General features: G+C 36.6%; 2 protein-coding genes across 3 annotated transcripts in view; one reads left to right on the top strand and one right to left on the bottom strand.

Moving 5' to 3' along the window:
• LOC309604695 (uncharacterized protein) overlaps positions 1–2,027 on the top strand; it is a 33,254-nt gene extending 31,227 nt beyond the window's left edge. The window contains exon 3 of the mRNA XM_082339671.1: positions 950–2,027. Coding sequence (XP_082195797.1) covers positions 950–966 — 17 coding nt within the window. The 3' untranslated portion in view covers positions 967–2,027. The remainder of the gene's footprint in view (positions 1–949) is intronic.
• The window catches only part of BTAF1 (B-TFIID TATA-box binding protein associated factor 1), a 103,092-nt gene continuing 77,747 nt past the window's right edge, over positions 1,756–27,100 (bottom strand). For both annotated transcript variants that reach the window (XM_082339377.1, XM_082339376.1), the window contains exons 23-38: positions 26,612–26,721; positions 25,047–25,248; positions 23,431–23,579; positions 17,558–17,710; positions 17,205–17,326; positions 16,947–17,114; positions 14,905–14,982; positions 14,644–14,773; positions 12,492–12,633; positions 12,210–12,340; positions 10,456–10,581; positions 8,868–9,020; positions 6,813–7,024; positions 5,394–5,553; positions 4,841–5,011; positions 1,756–3,360 (exon numbers count right to left, since the gene is read on the bottom strand). In XM_082339377.1, coding sequence (XP_082195503.1) covers positions 3,217–3,360; positions 4,841–5,011; positions 5,394–5,553; positions 6,813–7,024; positions 8,868–9,020; positions 10,456–10,581; positions 12,210–12,340; positions 12,492–12,633; positions 14,644–14,773; positions 14,905–14,982; positions 16,947–17,114; positions 17,205–17,326; positions 17,558–17,710; positions 23,431–23,579; positions 25,047–25,248; positions 26,612–26,721 — 2,351 coding nt within the window. In that variant the 3' untranslated portion in view covers positions 1,756–3,216. The remainder of the gene's footprint in view (positions 3,361–4,840; positions 5,012–5,393; positions 5,554–6,812; positions 7,025–8,867; positions 9,021–10,455; positions 10,582–12,209; positions 12,341–12,491; positions 12,634–14,643; positions 14,774–14,904; positions 14,983–16,946; positions 17,115–17,204; positions 17,327–17,557; positions 17,711–23,430; positions 23,580–25,046; positions 25,249–26,611; positions 26,722–27,100) is intronic.

The raw sequence follows: 27,100 nt of genomic DNA, 5'->3' as shown, positions 1-27,100 counted from the left end.
TATTTATTTTTATTTTTGGCTGTGTTGGGTCTTCGTTTCTGTGCGAGGGCTTTCTCCAGTTGCGGCAAGCGGGGGCCACTCTTCATCGCGGTGCGCGGGCCTCTCACCATCGCAGCCTCTCTTGTTGCGGAGCACAGGCTCCAGACGCGCAGGCTCAGTAGTTGTGGCTCACGGGCCCAGTTGCTCCGTGGCATGTGGGATCTTCCCAGACCAGGGCTCGAACCCGTGTCCCCTGCATTGGCAGGCAGATTCTCAACCACTGCGCCACCAGGGAAGCCCTCAAATTTGCCTAACTTTTAAATAATGTTTTCCTTACTTTCATATCTAATCATTATTTTATGGTCTTTCGGATTATTCTATTTGCAGTTTTTATTCTATTTTTTTAAATAACTATTTTTTAAAGATTAATTTTTGGCTGCACTGGGTCTTAGTTGCAGCACGCAGGATCTTTGCTGAGGCATGCGGGATCTTTTGTTGTGGCACGCGGGCTTCTCTCTAGTTGTGGCGTGCAGGCTCCAGGGCACGTGGGCTCTGTATTTTGCGACACGCAGGCTCTCTAGTTGTGGCGCAGGCTTAGTTGCCCCATGGCATGTAGAATCTTAGTTCCCTGATCAGGGATCAAACCCTCGTCCCCTGCATTGTAAGGTGGTTTCTTTACCACTGGACCACCAGGGAAGTCCCTATTTGCAGTTTTTAAATAATGAATTTTCCTATTTGCATCTGCTGACTCTTCCTCCTGGCAGTTCATTGCCTCCTGTAGATTGTGTGTGAGTTTAATCTTAGAAGCTTTCCCCTGTGGTAATCCTAAGGGACACTATCTGAAACTGTTCCTATAGGGCAGTTTTGTTTGCTTCTGCTAGGGTCCCAGAGTTGATTTGTTATTTTCTTAATCTGTGGTTCTTATAGCTATACACTTAAAATAACCCAACCTTACTTACCTTTGGTACAGGTATTCTGGGATTCTGATTTCTCATAGATGACTTTGTGATTCTGGGCTCTTGGACAGTTCTACTAGTCCTGTTGCAATACATGAAGTCTTTGTGGCTTTATGGAGAGGATTAAGTTATAGCTCTACTTTCTCCTGTGAGCCTGAAACCATGGCTGTTGTCCCTACACAGATAATAGGATCTCAGCTCCTATATTCTTCAACAGAACTTCACCGGTTTGAGGGAATTTACTAGAGACTGGTGGGAACCCTTTCTTTATGCAGGAGGCAGTTTTTGATGTCTGACACTGACTTGTGTGACTAGCAAATATTTTGTTACTTGATACAACTCAAGTTTTTGCTTTGTAGATTCACACTGAATACTCTGGCACTTGATAACAGATGTTCCTGCAATCAATTTCACTTAGATTCCACTGATGCCAGCATGTATTCTGGGAAATCGGGAGGTCTATCTTTAATCGGGAGGTATAAGATTGTACTGGGATTAAATATTTGGAACAGATATGTGAATGCAATGCTGTTACCTTTCTGTAATTTCTATTATGCTCTTATAGTCCCCCCACTTTTGTCTCTGAGTGGTCACATCCCCAAACAGCTTCACTGTGCTATGTACAATGGATATTCTGTATAAAGTCAAGAATTTCCTTTTTTGTCTTCCACCAAACTTGACTATAAATCCTAAATAATGAAAAAATAACCATTTAATTAGTAAGAAAAAAGATCTTGAGCTTTTTTAGAACATATCTAAACTAATGATCTTTTGCTTTTTCTAGTGATCATTTCCTACAAATAACACACAGTTGCACATATTTTTACAGTTAAATCTTTTTTTTATTCTCTTGTGGAATGCTATGTTTAATGTTACAGTATGGTTGTCAAAGCTACTGAAATGTGACACATCCATGTCTAAATGCTGCAGAACAGTAAAACTTTATTTTAACAAAAAGTTATTTTACAGCTGAGGTCTGATGGTTTTGAAACCAATGCCTATGTGTATGGCCAGCCACAAACCTGGGGGATGTTTATTTCCTGTACATGTATATACAAATATATCCCATACATATATATGCACACAGGCATGTATTAATTTATGTGTGAAATATATAAAATTATATACATACACATACATGCATATCTATATACATATACCCACCCTCACTATTGAGCTCACTTTTCTAACACTAATCAGCTTCATGCCCAATTATTGCTGCCCAGTACAACTACATGATTTTAGTGCCAATACCAAGCATCCTTTTGGATGCAGGATAGGTACATCTGTGCATATAGATATGTGTATTTATGTATGTTTGTGTGTATAAAGGAATCATTTCTCCCTTTTATGCTTCAGTCATGCATTACTACAATAAACAGTCTTTTCACCATAGGCTTTGAAATTCTAAACAGTGTAAAATCTACTTCTGGAAAACTGTATAGGTTCATAGTTACAAAAAATATATATTTTATATATATATATATGTGTGTGTGTATATATATATATACACACACATATATATATATATATATATATGATTGAAACCTATTGAGTAGATATGTTCTCAGAATCTGGCTATATCCTAGCCCTTAGATAAATTAAAAGAACACCCTCTTAATAGGATGTTATGATAGCCTTAAATAGAACATTACCTGTATTTAGAATAGTTGATATATTTTAAAAGTTGACAAAATGATGTTAAAGATTTGAACAACACTATGCCTTTGCATTAAATATATAAAGGTTTCCACCAAAAGCTTGGTTCAATTCATTGTCTAAGATTTTCATGTTCCAAGAGTAACCAGTATTGTAGTCATTATTCTTAAAATTATGGCTCATTAAAGGCTTTTATACAAAAAAAGCCCTAGTTTTAATCATTTATAAAAACAAGTTCTCTTTAAAAGGAAAAATGTACATGAACACTGAAGTACTCATGGATATTAGCCTGTACAAAGTGACTACTATGTAAAGATAGGAGGCTTGTTCCCAGTAAGAACACCTCATGGTAGCACATGTAAACCTGGTTTGGTTCCTCTGCTCTGCAGCTATTCAGCATGTAAAATTTAAACCATTTCACATTAACATTTAAATTTAATACAGTGCAAATGTTTGAGAATAACTTGTTCCCCCCAGTGAAACAAGAACCAGCGTTATGCTGAATATTCTTCAGATCTATTTACACATTGAGCTAAAAAGTTCACCATAAACTTTGAAATTTGCTGAATATCAGCAGAAATGTTACTGAACTAGCAGCAATTGCATTTACAATATTTGATAGTTATTTGAGAGAATGCATGAAATTTTCCAGGCTGTACTCTGAATCGTATTGCTCTTGATCCCAAAGATCGCTCAGGTTTTCAAGAACTGATTTCATACTTGCTTTTCCAGAAGTAGAGGTGTCAGCTTTTTCTCCTTTGCCATCCTTAAGAAAAATTGGCAGAAAGATAAAATGAAAGATTAATTTCAGAAATTTTATTTTCCTTTAAAATATCATACTTGTTTCTAACATTGCACTTTTTCAACAGAGTTAAACACTTCAAAATATGGGGAAGTTCGTGAACTCATAAGATAGCCTATTCTATTTTCCCACAGCCCTAATAATTTATCATTTTACGCTTTTTACTTGAGAAAAATTTTAAGAACACTGCAAAGAACTCACTGTTAACTGTGTCACATTGGCTTTGTCATTCTTCTCCCCTGTGTGTGTGTATATATATATACCTGTGTATATGTTAGTATTAGATATATAGTTAAATTATCAGCCTTTCCCAAAACCATTTGAGAGTAAGTTGTACATAATTATGCCCCTTTATCCCAAGAACAAGGACATTCTCTTACATAACCAAAGTACAAAGATCAAATTAAGGAAATTTAATATTGGTATATTAAGATGATCTCATATGTAGTCCATATTCAAATTTTGCCAATAAGATCCTTTATGGCAATAGTTCTTGCTTCCTTGGAACACCCCTTGAGCCCAGTTTCTGCTCGCTGAAAGTCACCCATAAGAATATTGTTTCAAACAGAATAAAATACATTTGAAGCAATCCATGTTTCTTTGAGCCTTTTTTCTGGGTTACACAGATCTTGTTCTTTCAACCTCCCTTACGTGACATGATTGAAGAACCTTTCTCCATTCTGGCCATCTTTTGGGGATTCACTGATTTGTTACTGTTTAAAATGCAGCACCCAGAACCAGACAGTATTCTAAGTGTGGCTTAACACACACAGAGTAGAGTGGAACTACTTTCTCTCACATTTGGACACTATAATTGTGTTATTACAGCTAGTTTAATTGCATTATATAAGGCCATTTCTTACCCTAATTTATACTGAGTGTACAGTTGATTTTCTGAACCTACACAGGACTTTAAATCCAACCCTATTAGTTTTACATTATTAGATCAACCAATATTTCCAGCTGGTGCATCCTTTGATAATGGATTGTTATCTGATATATTAGTTCCATCATCCACAATAACAACAATAGCTACTATTTATTATCTTCACAACTCTGTAGTAACATAGGCATTGTTATCCTGCCAAGGCTGAAGATGCTCAGAGAAGTTAATTTGCCTAAGGTCACCAGTTAATAGGAGGCAGGGCAAGAAACACAGACCCAGGTCTAGCTGACTCCAGAAACAGCTGTCCTTTAGCAGGTAGGGACTAAGGAAAGAAAATCTGGGGAAGACACTGGAGACATCAATCAAAAGTCAGACCTTCAAACATCCCCTAGTATCCTGGAGAGTTTTATCTGGACATCAAAAATTCCCACAAAGGGTTGTCTAGGTGATACTGAAGTGAATGACTTTTGCTCCTCCTTTTAATACTTTTACCAAGCAGTTCCAGGAAGTCTGTGAACACATTAAAAATACAACAAATTGTGTAAGTTCTTTCTTTACCTTATCAAGAGTAAACAGATCAAGGAGTTGATCTGTCCCCATACTCTGCAAACTAGAATTCTCTTGGCTAATAACAGTATTTGCTATGTTCATCTTGAATTTCTGCAAACTCATTATTTTCTCTTCCAACGTTCCTCTGGTTATCAATCGGTACACATTAACCACACGTTTCTGAATGAGAAAAAGAAGTTAAGCAACTGTAGCATGAATAAATGGGTAAGTTTTGAGATTTACCAAGTCAGAGGGCTTGCATACTTCTACTAAGTACTTAACTACTATTGAATTAGGACTGGGTTTTCTTTATCTGTGCCCATGACCTTAAAATGTTTGCAGACGATCACAGAATATTAGGAATGGACAGTTTCCCAGGTTTTCTTAGCCCAAGCACCTCATTTAATGCATGAGGAAATGGTGCCACAAAATTAAGTGACTTGCCTAACGTCACAACACTTACTAACATAAGAGCAGGCACTTAAACCAAGGCTTCCTGTCTTTTGGGGGGAGTGATTTTTCCCAGGGCACAAGGTAACACCTGTGCGTGCTGACTTTTTACCTGCCCAATGCGATGGGCCCGGTCCATAGCTTGTAGATCGCGCATGGGATTCCAGTCATGCTCCACAAACACCACCGTGTCAGCGCCTGTTAAGTTAAGCCCCAGGCCACCAACGTGAGTTGTAAGTAAGAGAACATCTATGGATGGATCATTGTTAAACCTAAAAACATAGATATTAAAAAATAAAATTAGTACATTCCTTCCTAAAGTTCCAGTAACAGAAACTGAACTGTTTAATAAAAGTTAAAGAGCACAAATGAGAACACTGCTTTATAATCCACGACACGGACGTTTCTGTGACCACCTGAGTGAGTTCAGACTATCAATATACATAACATCTTTAGTAGTAGATAGAAGGTATTCTAGAACATGTCAGAAATTTCATACCTAGCAATTAAGTCCAACTGCAAAATGGATGCAAAAATGGAACACTAATTATAATTAAGACAAAACCCAACTATGAACCTTTAACATATGGAGACAGAAGAGCGTAGAGAAAGGTTAGATCAGTCAGGGAAGGTAGAAGATTAGCGTGCTGAGGGTTGCTAAAATTGTACTAGTCCTAGAAGATATTGACAAAGGACATCTGGTAGCTTCTAGGAAAAAGAAAAACTAACGTTACTAAGCTACCATTTATTACTCACTGAGTCAAGCAATGGGCTTTGTACTTTATATGCTTTATGTTATTTAATTGTTACAACAGCTCTATAAGATATGATTATTGTTTTTTGAGAGACTCTCAGGCTGTGTGGATAATAAACAGGCCCAAGAGAACACTGCCTCAGTGGTAAGAGTCAGGAGTCAAACCTGGGTTCAAAGTCCCTTCGTGGGTCTCTAACTTTTTTGTGCCTAAAAATCTCTTAGGGATGCTTGTTAAAAATGCTCACTCTTGAAGTCAGCAGGCCTGGGACATAACCTAGGAATATGCATTTTTAAAAACGAACCCCTGAGATTTCCAAAGCAGAGGGAGCAGACCACACGTAAGAAACACTGCACTCAGTGATTCTGCTTCCAAGCTAGGCCAGCTTCCAACTTGTTTTCAGCAGAGACAGAGGGATCAGGATAAAGAGCTTAGTTAAGCCATTTGTTTGCTTCCTCCTGCCCCAACCCCCAAAAACAGATGAGGGGAAAGTAGTTATCTCTATTTTTTGTTGATGCCTTAAATTTCTTTCATGCCCTTAGGAGTGCTTTCCTAATACAGTCACACTTTTTTTCCCCCTAACTAAACAAACTATTCAATTATATTTCTGCAGTTCTGTATTGTAAAAAGGTAAAGATTTAGTTGGGTTGAATTATACAACAAAAAAACACATTTGCAAATATCTAGGCAAAGAAGATACTTCATGAGGCAAACTTCTATGTAGGTAATAATAATAAATTGACTATAACTTGATTTGTAAGATTTTAGAAGCCACTTACCGTGAAACAATGGAATGCCTCTGACCAGGAGGTATGCTACCATCTAATCTCAGGTAAGTGACAGAGGGTAAGTGAGGTTTGAGAAGATCATGCTCTACTATATCAAGCATGCTTTTAAGCTGACAGAAGATCAGTATCCTGTGCTGGGCTACAACAGACTCTGTGCCACTCTCGGAAGTGCTGCCATTTCCCAAACCACAGTCCAACAGCAACTTGAAAAAAGAATCAATTGTTACGCAGATGTCCAATAAAAGTAGGCAGTCAATCTCACCAAAATAAATACTTCTCTTTGTGGTGAGAAAAGGTTAACTTACCTGTGACCTGAAAAGCAGATTAGCATTTTGGGCTCTCATTTATAACATTTTCTACACTAGCCCGTGTGAAATCTAAAATCTTCATCCATTAGTTATTCTCAATAAAATTTAAGCCAGAATAACTATAAAAAGTTAAAACAATGAAGTCCAGATTTTACAATAAGATCTTAATTTTTAAGGCTAGAAGAACTAAATGGTATTAACGTTTACATTAACTTGGAATTGGTTCCTTTAATTTAACCTTTCCAAATTTCAGAATTTTTTAAAACTCCATTTTTAAAAGTTATACCAAGAGTGACATGAGCAAAATGGCAGAGCAAGCAGTTCCTAGAAAAATAAATTCCAGTGATCCACACTGACACACATTATAATCAAACTGTTGAAAGACAAAGACAAAAAGCGAAATCTTGACAACAGCAAGAGAAAAGTGACCACCTCCCCCCACCACACGACCTGTGGGATCTTCGTCTCCCAACCAGGGATCAAACCCGGGCCCCGGCAGTGAAAGCGGCAAGTCCTAACCACTGGACTGCCAGGGAATTCCCAAAAGTGACTTCCTGTAAAAGGGATTCTCAATGAGATGAACACCTGTTTTCTCATCAGACACCATGGAGGACATGACCAAGAAAGTTAAAAGACAATCTATAGAATGGGAGAAAGTATTTGTAAATCATATATCTGATAAAGGCTTAATATCTAGAATATAAACTCCTAAAACTCAACCAAAAGACAAACAATCCAATGAAAAAACAGTCAAAGGACTTAAACAGGCATTTCTCCAAAGAAGATATACAAATGTCCCAATAAGCACATGAAAAACAACATCATTAGTCATTAGGAATAGCAAATCAAATCAACAATGTGATACCACTTCATACCTATTGTGATGGCTATACTTAAAAAAAGGAAAATAGTGTTGGTGAGGATGTAGGGAAGTCAGAACCCTGGCACATAGCTTGGGAATGTAAATGTTGCAGCCACTGTGGAAAGCAGTTTGGCAGTTCCTGAAAAAGTTAAACATAGAATTGCTATATAATACGGCAATTCCACTCTTAGGTCTAATATTTTAAAGAACTAAAAAGAGGGACTCAAAACAGATACTTATAAGCTAATGCTCATTGCAGCATTATTCACAATAGCCAGAAGGTGGAAACAACCCAAGTGTCATCAACACATGACTGGATAAGCAAAATGTACCGGTGGTGGTAATAACAACAACAACAAAGGACTATTATCCGGCCATAAAAAGGAATGAAGTACTGATACGTGCTCTAACATGAATGAACCTTGAAAATAAGTGAAGTAAGCTAGCCACAAAAGAACAACGATATGATTCCACTTACATGAAATATTTAGAACAGGCAAATTCATACAGACAGAAAGTAGATTAGAGGTTCCCTGGGGTTACAGAAAGGGGAGTGGGAAGTTATTGCTTAATAGGTACAGAGTTTCTGTTTGGTTGATGGAAAAATTTTGGAAATAAATAGTGGTGATGGTTACATAACACTGTGGATGTTATTAATGCCATAGAATTCTACACTTAAAAATGGTTAAAACAGCATATATTATGTTATATATTTTACCACAAGTTTTTAAAAAGCTGTATCAAAAATTTAACAAACCAAATTTAAAAATAAAAGAAACAGTAAACACCTCAGTAATCTTTTGGAAAAGCAAATTTACCTACTGTTACAGACCAAGAATGTACAACACACATCTAACACTTAAAAGACCTACTTACTTGTTTCAAAGCCGAGAGTTTAGGGGCATGTTGAATATCATGGAGAGAAGAATTCTGAACTGCAAGTTTTTCACTAGTACTCTTGAACTCTGGATGCTGAGGTGTTAAGACTAATGCTGGATGGTTGCACAGTTTACGTAGGTACTGTAATGCCTTTAAGAAAGGGAAAAAAGTATATACAAGTCTCCTTCACATGCCACAAATGTTCATATCTCAGTATCTTTGCTATGCTAGTCCGTCTATCTAAAATGCCTTTCTTCCCCTTCTCACTACTCCTGCTCATTCTTCAAGAAACAGTTCAAGTATCTCATCTGTGATGTCTTCATCTGTGCTTCTTATGCAACTTGTATTTATTTTTGTGACAGCATTTATAACTTGTATAAACTGTACTGTTTATGTCTGTCTCCCCCACTAGACAATGAGCTTCTCGTGAAAGAATGTCTTATTTATTAGCTCCTAGCTAACCCTTTCCCACTCAAAGTGCCTGATAATGCTGATAGATGATTCTAGAACTAGACATCATTTTCTAAAGAAAGGTTTCTCAAACTTCAGTGGGTATAAAAACTTCTTGAGGACCTTATAAATCTGTAAATCTCTCCCCTCTACACAGTATTTTGATTCAACATGTCTGGTGGTGGGAAGGGTAAGGTGGAACTAGGTGGTTGTGTTTGAGAATCAGAAGCCCCTCAGCTCTTTTTTTTCTTTCTCTGATTCAGCCATACCCTTTGTCTTTTGTCAATTACTTGGCTGACAGTTTGGGTCTCAACTGTATCCATAAGCACTTTGACAGAAACTGTGGGAGAGGTATAAGCCTTCAAAATCACCTTTTCCCATTTCTATCTTTAAAACTGCTACAAGTCTTTAATTTATTGGTGACAAGGGGGTTTGGAAGGTATTCTACAGTGGAATATTTCAAAAGGGAAAGAAAAAAAGTGAGTTGATACTATCTCTTTTTTTCTCAAGCACATTCATCATCTGTCTCAGGACTTCTGTGCTTCATGTACACTCTGCCTGGAATCACTCCCCCCCCACATATCTGCATGCCTCAATCTTCCTTCAGATCTTCGCTCAAATGTCACCTTCTCAGTGACATCCCTGATCACTCTATTGAAAACCACAACCTACCGTGATTCCTATACTGTATAACCCTATACTTGCCTTTTTTTTTTTTTTCTACATGATATATATATTTTACTTACTTAATCATTTTTCATCTCTACAAGGGAAGGGGTCTGTTTTGTCCACTGCTTTAATTAACCCCTGAGGTTAGAAAAATTACTGCCTTGTGGTAGATGTTCAAATATTTTTTTGAATAGAAAATAAAAGGTTCTCTATTTTAAAACCCTTCTTTTCATGTAATATACAAACATATATTGCGGTTTTTACTTTAATTTTAATATTAAATTACTTATTAATTACTAATTATGAATATGAAAATAAATTAAATTGGTACTTTTACCTATTTTCAAGAATGTATACACAATACTGAAAAAAATTAAATAAACCCGTATTTCAGTGTTCCATGTAAAAACTGCTGCACTGAAGAACATTCTTCAACAACATTTAAAAAGTGGACTGCAATATATACCTGGAATACATGGCCTGTAGCTTTAAGCTTTGGTTTTTCAGTTTCTTCAGAAAGTGCAGCTGAAGAAACTGTTTCATCAACATCACACTTGGCACGAGACTTAGCAAAATCCTCGTAGAGCTGAACCTGTAAAATTCCCCCCATGAAAGCAATAAGTATATTTATTTTCAATTGTTCAAAATATAACTATATAGCAAAGGCCAATAAAAGCAGTAATTTAAATCAGCCCTCATCAAAGAAAATAAATTATGATACCTATATTTCACTACTTGATTACAGATGACCCACTGCATCTTGGTAAATTCCTTTTAAATTACATTTAGAAAACAAGTTTAACACATTGTTTGGCTGCTAAAATATTTTAAAAAGTAGTCAAATAGTCCTAGGCCCAATTTTTCCACTGTGTTCAAGAAGAGAAATACATTACCAATAAAAGAGAACTTTAACCCTTACAAGTAAATGAGGAAATCTTCCTTAAGTGAAGTTACGTGGTCAAGACCCTAATAGGTATATTTCAAAAGACCAAGTTTAAAAAAGGATACTAACTGCAGAACCCATACCAAGTTCAAAGTATTATCTTGGAGTCTGGGTTCCTGCCTTGTATATGCTAAAACAATGTGAAAGGGAAGAGAATCTAGAGTGCTAGAGAACAGAAGTCAGAGAATAAAAACCTGTAGGTGCAAAACGAACCCAAATGTCACTTCCCTCCCCAGCCCCCTTCCTCCAGACTACTTAAATGTGTTTTATGAGGATGTTATAATACCACCACCAGTATATCATCCCAGGTTTTTTCATATGGCACCTTTTCTTTATTATACTTTAAAAAGTCTTCATCTCATTACCTCTAAAAATTTTTCCTTCAAGAAATATTAATCCAATTTTTACAAATGAGGGATGGAGGCTCAGAGAGATGAGGTAGATAATATAAATGATCACAGAGCTCTTAGCATCTAAATTAGTGTCCTGTCCACTAAACTCAAGTTGTATAGATAAATACTAAAAGGTTAAATGTCTATACACTGGAGGGAAAGAAGCTATTTTCCAGGTATGTCTGTATATCTTTTATTCATTTGACCATACTAAATCAACTCTAATACTAAAACAGACTGATGCTTACTAACCTAGAACACAAAGTAAACGTTCAAACAGAAAATTCTGCTTATTGGCCATACCTTACTAAGACAAGAGATAGTTTCCCCTTACAAAAATACTGCACAAGGAAAGGCATACAATAAATTCCTTTGATAATGGTCTCTATGCACAAAATCAGAACTGTGCAGAAGCCAATACTTATTTTGAAAATTTATTGGCAATACTTTAAAAGGGACAAGGTCCCACTTCCCAACTCAGCCCTGATGTATACACCTATAATGCTGCTGTAAGGATATGACATTATAGGCAGACTTCTGGCCCTTATAAAACATTGGCTTTCTTCTTTATCATTTTAACCTTCCAACTTTTTCAATTAACTGGACATATATAACAAAGCAATTATGATACTGGATTTTGTTTTAATGCTATATTCAAAATGCACATACCCAAATGTGTACTTACATATCCAAACAGATTCATTTATGTTTTATCTACACCTGTTTGAAACTGAATATTCCTGAAGTCTAAGGAAGTAGAAGCTAGATTAGAGTGATAAACCAAAGGCTAAATCCCCTTTATTCAATACTTTTGTGGCTTGTTCAAAACATTCCCCTAATAAACATAGCACCAACAACCACAATTGCGATCACCAGATTCCTAACCTGGAGAGTACTAAGAGTACAGTAATAGTCTTGAATAATTTTGGGTGGTAGATCCTGCAAAACATCTTCTTTCATTCTTCTCAAAAGAAATGGCAGGACTTGGCGGTGCAGTGCATCCATCGCGAGAACACCTATTAATAATAACAGAGTTAACTTTATTCTATTTATTATTATTATTCTCTTATTAATTTCTCTTAATCATAAGATTAAATGGCTTCCCAAAATTTAGATATAAATTATATTCACTTGCACAGAGTATATAACTGTATCTCTTTTTCATACCTGCTTCTTGTTCACGACTGGAGCTTCGAGCATCCCTACTTGCTAATATAGGTTTACCGTATCGAGCAGCAAACTGGCGTTCAGTCCCCAAAAATCCTGGCATGAGGAAATCAAATAATGACCACAGCTCCAAAACGTTGTTCTGAATATAAGAAAAGAACACCAGTTATCTTGTGTACTAGGATTATTTCCTTATACTTAAAAATGGAACATTAATGAAAGCCCACTGTGATGACATAGATTATCACCACATTTTTGGGTATGAGTCTATACATACATATATTTTAAAGATTTTTTTGATGTGGACCACTTTTAAAGTCTTTATTGAATTTGTTACAATATTGCTTCTGTTTTCTGTTTTGGTTTTTTGGCCATGAGGCATGTGGGATCTTAGCTCCCCGACCAGGGATCAAACTCGCACCCCCTGCGAAGGCACAAGTCTTAACCACTGGACCGCCAGGGAAGTCTCTATGAGTCTATATTTTAACGTGTAAAATTTGGAGAAAATACTCTATCCTATTTGGAGGAAACTTTCAAGTCTCTTCCACCAGAATAAGCCTTGGTCCATGGTATTTAAATCCTACTGGTGGGTTCCATCAAGTAGTAAATAGAAGAGGAGAAAGATGAATACATGTCTGATTCTTCTAACTTTGAGACTCAGATTAACAGCAAGATTTAAGAAATTTGGCCAACACCACCATTTCTTCAACACAGGAAAACCTAGAAGAGTTTGGTTATAGGTCAAGTCTACCCAGTATTTATGGGTCATGAGGAACAGGCACAGGTTCTTTCCAATTCTGCTGGAGTTTCATGAAAAAAAAAAAAAAAAAAAAAAAGAAATCAACACTTTTTCATTTTGGATGCTTTCCCAGTATGTGCGGATCCTAAGGTGCCATCCCATCTGTTTACCCCTTCCAGAAGCCCTCCTCACCATGCTGGGCTGCCATTCTACATTGAAACCCTTCTAATCCCACTTAGGCTCTGCCCCACGACTCATGGGCTACCATGGCTGTTTGGTACAGAAACCCAGACACCTTACAGCTTCAGAGCTAAACTGTTGAGGTGTGGAAGGGGAAAAGAGAGCCTTTAAGCAAACAAATACTTCTTTTGTTGTGAAAGCTATAATCAATTTTAAAATACTATGAAGTTTTCATATAAGCAAAACAAATCTTGATATATCAAACCTGAAAGAGTGATTTTTTTCCATCTATCTATCTATCTATTTATTTATTTAGGCTATGCCGTGTGGCATGCAGGATCCTAGTTTCCAACCAGGGATCAAACCCGTGCCCCCTGCACTGGGAGGGCAGAGTCTTAACCACTGGACCACCAGGGAAGTCCCTTTTTCCCTTTTAAATGTACTTTTTCTTACTTCCATTAAATTTTCGTATGTTTGTAATTATGTTCTCTCTTGTGGTTATTAAAATCTGAAGTGTTTACTTAATAGACAAAACCCTAATACTTTAGTAGTCAGTCCATCACCAAAAATAAATTTAAAAGAAAAGTAACAAATACATAAAGAACCATCATTTTTTTAAGAGTCAGAAGCAATCTTAGAAGTCACTTGGTGTCTATCCTCCCACCAACTGGAGAATGATGGAGGGTATCTTCCCATCAGACTTGGCTATCCAAGCTAGATGTGAACATTTGCAACCAATTCCTCTGGAAGATAAGAGAATCTCTCAAAAGTATCTAAGGGCATTTACATACTCAGCCATCTCCTTCCTTTACCAAGATAAACTTTTACAATCTCTTTCCTTCAATTGCTTCCTAACCTCAGGTATTCATACCTCTCCTATATGATGAGTCACCTCTGAATCATCTTTAGCTTTTCAATGTTAAATCAGATTGTATTATACTGCAGAAGGAAAATGGCCAACGTGGAAGAAAATGTGACTAATGTCTCCCATACTTTGGACATAAGACTTATGTTTACATAGCCTAAAATTACATTTTAAATATGAGATTTAAAACCTAGTTTGCTCAGATACTGCTACATACCAAATGAACCATTATAAAAGCAAGATAATTATTGGAAATTATCATTCCTATAAACTAAAAAAACCTCTTTAATTCACTGTCAAATGCCAAGCCTTCTCTCCACATGGCAAATATTAAAAAAAAAAAAAAAAAAAAAAAGGTAAATAATTACCTGGATTGGTGTTCCAGAAAGAATAATCCTATAATTAGCAGTCAGTTGTTTTACTGCTTTTGACAATTTTGTTTTTCCATTTTTGATGACATGGCCTTCATCAAGAATACAGTAGTTAAATTTAATATTTCTGAAGAAAAACAAAAAATGTTAGCATCTTTTACTATATGTCAGGAACAATATGAAGTCTTTCAGGCAGGAAAATACTAAGTCTCTCTGAATTTGATACTAAGTCTTTCTTTAAAAAAGTTTAATTCTTACCTAAAGAAATCTATGTCGTTTCTCACAACATCATACGAAGCCACTATCAGATTGTGCCTTTTCACCTGATGCTGTAACCTGTATTTAAAAATACATAAGATTACAAAATGGGGACTCTGCAAAGTTTGTAATATGCTTTCAAAGGGAAAACCACAGATGCCATTGTATACAGTGCTTTCAATCTACCTACTAAGCCCAATATTCCCTTCTGCTTACTCTACATCCATGACCCTGACACCTGAAGGCCATTCTTCTTATGACTTGGCCTTGCTGCCCTAACTCAGTCTGATTAGAAAAGAGACAGGTACCTGACTCAAAATGTGGAGGTCATTTTAACTTTATTTGCCAACACCTCTTCCTTGGAGGCACTCACTATTCCTTCACCATTCCATGTTGTGCTGGGGGGTAGAGGGGGAGCTATCAATCACACGTCCCCATAATCACCAAAGGGATGAAGCATTTTAATCAGGTCAAGCCATTCACAATATTTTATCCCCTGAGCACAAAGACTGGTTTGGGGGCATGACCCAATCAAGGCCAGTCAGTCATCTCAAGTACTGATATATTCATGATGGGAGAGAGAAGATTTCTGTTTATTATAGTTGCCAACCTAGGAAAATGTAGACCTAAGACTGCCCATGATCATCTTACCTACCAACAGTAGACTGAAGTCCAGTAGAGATCAACAGAACAAGTTATACGTGGGGAAGAATAGTAAATTAGATGTACCTGAAGCAAGAATTCACCCCCTGAGATTCTCAATTTAATTAATGAATTTGCTATTTGCTTAAGCTAGTCTGAGCTGAGCTTCTACCACTTGTAAATGGATTAATTCTTTTACAATAAATTCTTTAAGAGTACAAGCTGTTGAGCTGCCTGTGTTCCAATCTTCATTTAATTAGCTGAGTGACCTTCTTCCCAAGCCCCATGTCTTAGACTCCTCATCTGCACACTGGAAACAATAATAGTACCCATACCTCATAAGGTAATTATGAGAATACACAATTTTAAATAAATGTAAATAAAACTGCTGAGAATAATGCCTAGCCAGTAAGTGCTCAATATATGTTAGCTATTATTAACAGAAGGGCAGCAAATCTATGGACTAATCAGCAATCTATGACTATCCAAGCTTTAAAAGATGAACTGAAATCAGGGCTTCCCTGGTGGCACGGTGGTTAAGAATCTGCTTGCCAGTGCAGGAGACACGGGTTCGAGCCCTGGTCCGGGAAGATCCCACATGCCGCGGAGCAACTAAGCCCATGCGCCACAACTACTGAGCCTGCGCTCTAGAGCCTGCGAGCCACAACTACTGAGCCCACGTGCCACAACTACTGAAGCCCGTGCACCTACAGCCCGTGCTCTGCAACAAGAGAAGCCACCGCAATGAGAAGCCCGCGCACTGCAATGAAGAGTAGCCCCCACTCGCTGCAACTAGAGAAAAGCCCGTGTGCAGCAATGAAGACCCAGTGCAGCCAAAAATAAGTAAAAAATAAAATAAATTTATAAAAAAAAAAAAGATGAACTGAAATCAATGATATACCACTCTTCAACATTTGTATTTAGGAACAGAGATGTACTAGTTGATAGAAAGAAGGTAAAACTAATAGAATTCTAGTGTTTCTATGGTATCAGGGCAGCTAGAGCAAGCCACTGTGGACCAAAAGCATTTTTGGGGAGAGAGAAGAAGAAAGAGGGAGCACTTAGGGAAAGTGAGTAGAAAATGAGGATACAACAGAAGCACCTAGAAGATGCTATGATCAGAAGACTTCCAAGAAAGGCATAGAGAATGGCTTTGGTTCCTGACAGTTTCCTAGCTCCAAAACTTAGAAAGCCCAACTGATTGTTAACAATGGCTGAAGTCCTTGAATTTTGATGAGTCTCACTGATTATATCTTTATTATTCACTCACCTTTCTTTAATAAGTAAGTTCCTATGTCTGACAACCAAAAAAGCTAACTAGAATTCATTTTTAATCGATTTTATTCTTCCAAACTACTTAAAGCAAAAGATAAAACATTTTTTGGTTGTACAGTTCTTACCTTATTCTTTCAGTGGGAGGTCCAGTATAATGCAATGGATTGAGATATTCTCTGGAGCAAAATTTACCTACTTCATCCACCCAATGACCTGTTAATGTTGGCGGACAAACCACTAAGGAAGGAAGTGGCATACATTCTGCCAATTTTGATCTTGCATATTCCTGGGCCCTTTACGACAGCAAAACACAATGAATTAACCAGCTCGTTTAAACTGCTCAGCATCTGAAAGCCTTCTTTTAAAATAACATTTAAAATTACCTGTGACAATGATCTCCTGCTAGAATGCAGATGGACTGTAAAGTTTTTCCTAAACCCATGTCATCACACAGAATTCCATGAAGCTTATACTTATTAAGAAATGCTAACCAGTTCACACCATCCTGAAAGGTTGGGAGAAAAAGAAAAATGATAAATGTGAACAGATCATAACAAATTTTTTCTTGTAAAGAACATGTTTATTACACAGACCAAAAAATCTGTATTTTTACAGGCAACGAGAAATGAATCAGTATAAGACACTAAACAGAAGAATTGAATTACTAAATCAATTTTTAAACTCCTCAAGGAATATTTACAAGGAATAGTCACTATTTATAAGTATAAAACTTTACCTGCTGATATTTTCTGAGTTCAGCATTGATTGGTACTGGAATCTTGTAATTTTCTAATTTTTTCCCATCTAACAATTGCTCCAAAAAGTGTCGTTCCTTGGCTTTCAACTGGATTAATTCTTCTGACATATTTGGAGGGTCTGGAATGCCTGCCTAAAATTGTTTTTTAAAGTGTATTAAAACTATTTGCTACTATTTATTAATTTTTCCATCCTCAGATTATGAAATCATTTCACATCTTATCAAAATACAAATGCAGAGGTAACACAATATTGTAAACCAAGTATACTTCAATTATAAAAAATACCAACGATAAAACATATATATGTATATATATAAAAATGCAGAGAAAAAGGCAATTCAAAAATAGTATGATTTTAAAGACTCGAAGACAAATATTTAAGAATTTGACAGGTATTAAAAGTGCTATAATGAGACTACTAAATAAACACATTTGAGATATTTTAAAGAACACAGCTACAATTTATTTTTTCCAGTACCATGCATTACTTGATAAAGAGGCAAATAAAATTGTATAGCTTATTTTAAGTGGAATGCCGTTTCTGGAGCTTCTCAATTTTAGTGTTATGATACCCCAGGGTTATTGGTTCTCAAAAAGTGGTCTGCAGACCCCTCAGGGTCTCTAAGACCTTTTCAAAGGGTTATTGACATCAACTATTTCATAACAAAAGAAAGACATTACTTTTTTCATTGTGTTGACATTTGCTCTGATGCACAAAAATAATGGGCAAAACTGCTTGTGCCTCAGAAAGAATCAAGGCAATGTCACCAAGTGTACTGGTAGTCACTGTAGTATTCCTCACAGCCATCCACCAGCCTTTTTTTTAAAAGTTGGTTTCACTTAAGAATGTCCTTGAAGCAGTAAAAATAATTTTATTAAACCTCAACCTTCGAATGGCACATCTTTTTAACATTCCGTGCAACAAAATATGAAGTACACATAAAGCATTTCTGCTGCATATCATACATATGGAAGTACAATATGTTTAGGAAAAGCACTTGCAAGATTTCTTAAAACTCTGAGTTGACCTAGCCATTATTTTACAGAACAACATTTTATTTGAATGGACTGACAAACTATGGTTATTCTGACTTGGGTATTTGGCTGATATTTTCTCAAAAATAAATTTGTCACTTCAAGGAAAACAACTGACATAACTTGTTGCCAATGATAAAATTCAAGTTTTCAAAAGAGACTTAGCACTGCAGGTACTTCCCAATATTTAAAAATAACTTTCTGTTGGTGATATTAATGAGTCTGATTTGTTGCTACTGTATGATGAAATGTATCAACCTTTAAAAGATTTACATAACTCAGTGAACCAATGTTTTCCAAATGACCCATGCATGTTACAAAACATGTACTGGTAAAAGATCTATTCAAAAGTCTAACGGATTTATTCTTTAAACGAATTAATAAATCTTTTTACATTTCTGTTTTAATTTCTATAACAGAAAATATGATAAACAAAAGCTCTTTGGGGTCTTTAATTTTTAAGAGTGTAAAGAGGTCCAGAGACCTGAAAGTTTGAGAACTACTGCCCTATGAATAAGAAATGTAAAGTGAAAGCTAAGAAATGTAAAATTCTGAGAAAAGAACTTCAATTAAATTCAATTAAAATATATGTTCCTTATAATACCAGAAATAGTATCAGGAGTGAGGTGTATACACTGAGTCTTAAAACGATTGCATGTTATATCTTCAGAAGTTTTTTTTTTTTTTTTTGCTGTGCTGCAGGGCTCGAGGGATCTTAGTTCCCCAACCAGGGATCAAACCTGTGCCCCCTGCAGTGGAAGCGTGGAGTTCTAACCACTGGACCATCAGGGAATTCCCTCAAAAGGTTTTAGAATTAACAACTTTGTCAAGTAAGATAGAAACTAACATTTTAACACATCTAATACCATAATGACAACCATCAAAATGAAGCCTTTCTGCACAGTGCTTTATAAGGAAGTAACAAATCTTCAAACATTTATCCTCATGGACCTTTTAATAAATGACAACCAGATATAAGGCCATACAATAGGGACATTTCCTAACAACGATTAGGATTCATAAATATTGTTTAGTGCCAGGAACCCTTCCTTTGAGTACCTTCCTCACCCCAATTCCTATAAAAGCAGCAAGAGTTACTAATAGTGCAAGGAATTAAAGCTTCTATCAAAACCACTGGTTTATATTCCCTGAATCCTTGACTGAAAAGTACATGATTCTTCCTATGAAGATGGGACAGAGCAAATCAAGATAAAGTGGAACAGGAATTAACTTGCATGACATTCTTGTTCCTATTGCTGTGTCTTCAAACTCACAGCATCTAATCTGCTATTAATCCTATCCAGTGTGTTTTTATTTGTAATTATATCTTTCGACTCAAGAAGTTCAATTTGGGTTGTTCTTATATCTTCCATTTTGCTCCTCATTACACTCATGCTTTCCCTCTACCTTCTTGAACATATGGAGCATGTTTTAATGTCCTTGTATACTAATTCTGTTATCTGGGTCATTTCAGGGTCTGCTTCTATTGACTGACTTTTCTCCTGGTTAACTTTTTTTTTTTCTTTTTTTTGGGCAGGATCTCAGTTCCCTGAGCAGGGACTGAAACCTGGCCATGGCAGTGAAAGCCTGGAATCCTAACCAATAGGCCACTAGGGAATTCCCTCTGGTTAATTTTCTGATGGGTACCAAACAACCTAAGTTTTACGCTGTTGGGTGCTGAACTTTTGGGGGTTAAATAGTTTTTTCTTTCTGGGATATAGTTAAATTACCTGAAACCAATTTGATCCTTTTCAGGCTTGCTTTTAAGCTTTATTAAGGTGGGTTCAAATCAGTCTTTTGTCAAGGGTTAATCTGGCCCTGCTACTCAGGCGATATACTTCTACGGACTGTACTCAGTGCCCTATATGGTAGGTCCTCTGACTCAGCTTGGGGGAAATACCTATTCTTGACCCTGTGTGAGCTCTGGGAATTGTTCCACCTACTCCTTTCTGATTTTTGCCCCCAGTCTCAAACATATATTCTCATACACATGCCCAGATGAATGAATACTCAGCCTTTGTGTGGACCTCTCGAGCTTCCTCTCTGTGCAGCTACTTCCTCTCAGGTACTCTGCCTTGCAAATTCTACCCATCTTGTCCTCTCTGCACTCTGACTCTGCTAGCCTCTGTTTAGGTTTCACTTCCCTGTCCTATGGTCTGGAAACTCACTCCAGGCAGTAAGCTAGGGCACTTCATTTGTTCCCTTGTTGTTCAATGTCTGAAATCCGTTGTTTGATTCATTTTGTCTGGTTTTCTAAGTTAAGGTAGGAGGATAAATCTGTTTTATCATGGCTGGAAGCAAAATATGCATCACATCCTTGTAATTTTCACATCTATCAAAGGGAATCTTACCAATCTTTTCTCAATCTCTAAAGTTCAAAATCTCTTTTCTTTGCCAATTTGTTATCAAGTACTGTTATTCTCCCTTAAAAAAAAAGTAGTTTAGACTCTTTATCACCTCACAGTGGATCTGGGCTCTGTTTGAGGGCACTTACATTCTAATCCACATTCAAACAGCTATTAAACTGATTTTCCTAAAACACTGCTTTCATCATCTACTCCTTTGCTCAAAGAACACATGATGGTTTCTCATCACTCGTTGATTTCAGTGCCAAAAAAGACCAAGGGGACGAAGCATAATCAACTTAGTTTACAGATAAGATGATGCAAGGCCCAAAAGTTAAAGGATATGAATAAGACCTAGGAAACACAGAGGATGGAAACAATTCAGGAAATGCCACTTGGGTCTTTTGATACAGTAGTCTAGAATTTTTTAGTCATGGTGGTTATTTTAACATATTTTATTGCGGAAAAAATATTCATGCAGAGAAATATATAAACAAATGTACAGATTAATAAATTATAAAACAAACACCTTTCTAACTATTGCCAGATTAAGAAAAACAGCCCTGCCATCATCCTACAAGATCCCATATTTCTCTCCCAGTGATAACCTGCTCTCCTTTCCTCAAGAGGTAATCATTTTACTGACTTTCATGGCAATTTCTTTTTTACCTTTCTTTATACCTTTATCACCTAATTATGCATCCCATGTACTTTTGCCTATTTTTGAACTTCATAAAAATAGAATCTTATGTTAAGGATTCACTAATTGTTGTATGTATCTGCACTTTGTTCATTCTTATTGCAGTATAATAATCCACAGTTAACATATCTACTCTACAGATAATGAATATTTGAGTGGTTTTAGACTACTATAAATAATGGTATAAATAATATTCTTGAAGGTGTGTCTTGGATGTATTATGAATTTCTCTAGGATATATACCTAGCATAGATTTGATGGGTCATTGGGATGGGAATCTTCAACTTTACCAGATATAGCCAAATTTTTTTTTTTTTTTCAGAGAGGCTATCATCCAACTTATGCTCATACTTTGCTGGTAGAAATATAAAATGGTAGAGTTACTCTGGGAAAGTAGTTTGGCAGTTTCTTAAAAAGTTAAACATAAAAAAAAAAAAAAAGTTAAACATGATATGACCCAGTAATTCCATTCCTAAATATCTGCTCAAAAGAAATAAAAGCAGGGACTTCTCTGGCGGTCCAGTGGTTAAGAATCCATGTTCTGGGGCTTCCCTGGTGACGCAGTGGTTAAGAATCCACCTGCCAATGCAGGGGACACAGGTTCGAGCCCTGGACCAGGGAGATCCCACATGCCGCAGAGCAACTAAGCCTGTGCACCACAACTACTGAGCCTGCATGCCACAACTACTGAAGACTGTGTGCCTATAGCCTGTCCTCTGCAACGAGAAGCCACTGCAATGAGAAGCCTGTGCACCGCAACGAAGAGTAGCCCCTCGCTCGCCGCAACTGAAGAAAGCCTGCGCACAGCAACAAAGACCCAATGCAGCCAAAAATAAATAAATAAAACAAATAAAGAAAAGAAATAAAAGCATACATCCACACAAAGACTTTATAAGTGCATAAAGTGCATGTTCATAGCAGCATTACTCATAATAGCCAAAAGCTGGTAATAATCCAAATGTCCATCAGCTGGTGAACAGATAAACAAAATGTGGTGTCTCCATAAAATAGAGTATTATTTGGCCAATAATACTCTAAACACACCCAAAAGGATAATACATCCAAAAGGAACTACTGACATACTACAACACGGATGAACTGCATATATACTTACTTCCTGAATTACAAAAATCCCATAAAAATATATTAAGTGGCTAAGTGGCAGGGTCCTGGCTTTTCCCTTGCTTCAAGCCACTTCTATTTCCCGCACTGACCACATATATTATTTCTGTAGCATGAATATACTCCAAAATTCTCCAGCTTCAGCCTTCTAGTCTGCTTTCTCCATAATCCAACAGAGACATCATCTGCTTTTTACACTTTCAATTACCATCTTTCAAATTTACCTTTCACGTAAACTTCAGAACAGAATCTTTACCTAGATGTTACCAGGGATACTTAGGAACAATTCTATTTCTAGAATAGCATCAATGAATTATCATTCTTTTAGGAACCATAGTTTTTGTTTGTTTCTTTTTTAAATTTTTGGCCATGTCGTGCGGCATGTGGGATCCTAGTTCCCCGATTGAACCCATGCCCCCTGCAGTGGGGTCTTAACCACTAGACCGCCAGGGAAGTCCCAGAACCATAGTTTTATTTAAAACACTGTGTTAAAAAAAAAATCACCCATTAAAGCATAAAATTCTTAACACTTATAACATAAACATATTCAAATCTTTTTTTTAAACCTGACATGTTCTTTAAAAAGGGTTACAATTACTATGAAGTTACTGAAAACATTAAGTCCATAAACCAAGTATCTTCAACTTACCTCAAGTGGCATGAGTCTAATTAGTGTTGCAAAGCACTGTGTAGCCATGAATCTTACACTGTCCGTCTGATCACTCATTCTTCCCAACACAGGCACGACTAAAAGGACAATATATGGAACAATACCAACATCCAGTTGTTCCATTACACCTGAGTAAGTTATTAAGGAAATTTCCAACTGGTTCCAAGGTAGCTGTTTTCACAAACTAAGACCATGACTTCTAAAACAGTTCCTCATTTTCTCACCTGTATTATGAAGAACTGACTGTCCCTCAAGGTCTATGATTCAACTATAACAGCATTTGTACAATGTTACTCCTTTGTAAACATTATGTAACTTTCTCATGATTAAGAAGATAAAATGATGTTTTTCATCTGAGGAAGGCTGGAGGTAACTTTACTAATAAGACTTTTTTCCCTAGAGAAATTCCTACAAGTTTCTAGAATTCCCATACCAAAATTGAGTTACATTGCAAGCAAGGGAGCACAACTCAGCGTCAAAGATTAATTCCAAATTTCCCACCAATATCTTAACAATCTTAAACTGGACATAGCAGGCCCAGTGAGTTCAGTCCTCCTGACTGAAGTAATCGTCAGCATTTCTGAGCCAGAGTTTCTAACTGATTTGATCTCCACCCGTCTTTCTTGCTCTTATACCGAAATATCTTTCGGGTATTTCGAGATAAAGAATGTCAGTGGGGGGCTTCCCTGGTGGCGCAGTGGTTGAGAGTCTGCCTGCCAATGCAGGGGACACGGGTTCGAGCCCTGGTCTGGGAAGATCCCACATGCCGTGGAGCAACTGGGCCCATGAGCTACAATTGCTGAGCCTGCGCGTCTGGAGCCTGTGCTCCGCAACAGGAGAGGCCGCGATAGTGAGAGGCCCGCGCACCGCGATGAAGAGTGGCCCCCACTTGCCGCAGCTAGAGAAAGCCCTCGCACAGAAACGAAGACCCAGCACAGCCAAAAATAAATAAATAAATAAATTAAAAAAAAAAAAAAAAAGAATGTCAGTGGATGCCATACCCTTGGTAAAAGTTTGCCTGTATATTTCTAGTTATTTAGTATACTTAGTCATTTTCTATACAAGTAATGAACAAAGCAAACATAATATGTTTATAAGAACTACCTATATAATATCTGATTAATATTAAAAAAATTGATTATAAACCAAATAAACAGGTTACTAGATAAATAGTTCATGAGGTACATAAAATTTTTGCCTGTAAAAAGATCTCTTAAAATTAATAGTAATTCTTCAGACTTTCTGTGTGAATATTTTCATAATCAAATGTAAATATATTTATAATGTATTATAATGTAATAAAAATACACTTCAAAATAAAATCTAAAAAAGTAGTTTTCTTTTTGGAACAAGGCAGGTTATGTGCGTATTTGTTTTTGTTCTCTTTTGTTTTGTTTTTGCTGTACTGCGTAGCTTGCGGGATCTTAGTTCCCTGACCAGGGATCGAACCCATGCCCTTAGCAGTGAAAGCATGGAGTCCTAACCACTGGACCGCCAGGGAATTCCCTGTGCATATTTGAATAAGTTTTATTTTAGTCATCCTTAAATAAAATGAATATAATTTCTGAGTAGTTTGTCAAAATAAAAAAGGATACAGGCAAGTGCTTCAATTGCACCCTCTTGTTTGATATTGTCATCAATTGCTCCCAGCCATGGAAGAACCTTCTCCAAAAAAATATTCATTGTTTCCATGGTACCTATTTTGCTCATGACGCCTATACAACGAGCAGCCATGTGCCTCACTGCAGTGCTGGGGTACTGAAGGCACATATAAAGATGAGGCAAATGCTGTACCAACTAAAAAACAAGAAGTTTAAGATAATCAGAATACTCATTAGGGAATCTACTGTTTAAAATATAACTATAACGGCCCAGACTCAGAGGTTCTCAATATTCTAAGTAACTCTAAATCCGAGAATATCTCCAATCACCTCAAAACATTACTGTCAAAACATCCTCAATAAAAATTTAAATCTAAATTGTTATTATAATGCTTTTAAAAAGAATAGAAAGGTGCAGAACTTCTCCCCTGTTCAATATCCTCTTAGGCATCAGGGAACACTCAATTCTTTCCAAAATTAGTAGGGAACGCATCAAAGGCACTTGCAAGATTCTCCTACTGAGGTTGCGAAAATGACACCACACATCATCAGCCCCCTCCCAATTTGGCTTAGTTTTAGGTACATACTTTTTTATTCACTGGGTTGAGTGATCCTGATTTTGTTCTAGGCACTATACTTTGGTAGGTATTTTCCACTTTAACTTCCTGGCTTACCAAAGGCAATATGATCGCAAGAGCACAACATATCCCATTATTAAACGTCTGCTGCATGGAAGCCAGATCCAGGTACTTGCTCAACAGACTAGCCTTACAGATCAGCTGAATGCACGCTGTTGATCACGGAGGGTGAGCATGTACAGGATTCTGCCCTTCTTTACTAATGATAAATCCGCAAAATTTAACAAGAATATGCTTTATTACTATATAAACAGAAAAATTTCACTCTACTCTCTCCTAGATTCTCCCTCTTATATTAGATGTGAATAGAGAATTGGAGATAGCACCCTTCACAATGTTATACATTGCAGAGAGCTTCCTATTGCAGTTATACAGAAAGAGTAATACTTTCTTCAATGGAAAAACCAGACAATTAATTCTCTAGTCTATGTTCCTCCTCCCTCTGTTCCAATTTTTTGGTAAGAGATATTTTAACAGTCAAAAAATAAACCCAGGTTCTATCTTTGCCATTGACTAGTTTCATCTCTGAGAGGTAACTTCCTTCTACCATTACATTTATCCTGGAAAGAGGTTTTATTACCTGTACTCTTCCTTTCCTAGACTATATTATTAAGATGGTATAGATGAATAGGGATGCGGCTTTCTTTCCTGTTTACACCTGGCTTCTGCGTCATCAGAGCCCTGTCCCTACTGCCCTGTATTCTAAGCTCCCAGAGTGGGTTTTCTATCATTCATGCACCCAGCTCTGCCTCAAAATCCCATGAGAGTTGAGTTGTCAGGAAAGAGGAATCTAGATATAGCATATACAAGAAAATGCAATTATAAGGGATGACATCAAAGTTGCACTTTTCATTCAAGCCTTAAGTCTAATAAGACTACTTGTCTTACTAGAAGAAAACTACACTTGCATTAGTTAGTTACCAAGGGATGAAGTTCAGAATCCATTGACACTGCTGCTGTTTCAAAAACTTGCAGAGAATTCACCAGTTCTTGGGCAGGGCCATCTCCCTTTTCCAGGAGGGACTTTCCATCTATTAAAACATATTGATTTAAGTGCATATTACCTTGCAAATAATTCTTTAAAATCTAGAGCCCACAAAAAGTTTTAGCTCTCCCCCAGGTACTGTGGAAGAGTCTATTTTGCTTTATAGTGTAAAATGAAATACCACGCCCTTAATTTAACTGCTGAGGTACTACACCTAAAGCAACTAAAGATGTTTAACATAATGATCCATTTCAAATATGTTTCTAAATATGTAATAGAAAAAGTAAAAAGCAAAAAGTATGCAAAATGACATGAAAATAAATTAAATGTTTTTACCAACCTTCCATTTAAAAACTTACCAGCTGGCCTGGGATAAACAGGTATAGGCATTGTTATTTTATAAGGACATATGTAATGGATATACA

The sequence above is a fragment of the Balaenoptera borealis genome (assembly GCF_965194805.1).
Source record: "Balaenoptera borealis genome assembly, chromosome: 10".
Classification (NCBI taxonomy): domain Eukaryota; kingdom Metazoa; phylum Chordata; class Mammalia; order Artiodactyla; family Balaenopteridae; genus Balaenoptera; species Balaenoptera borealis.
Note: the sequence above shows the minus strand (reverse complement) of the source record. Positions and strands in the feature narration are given on the sequence as shown.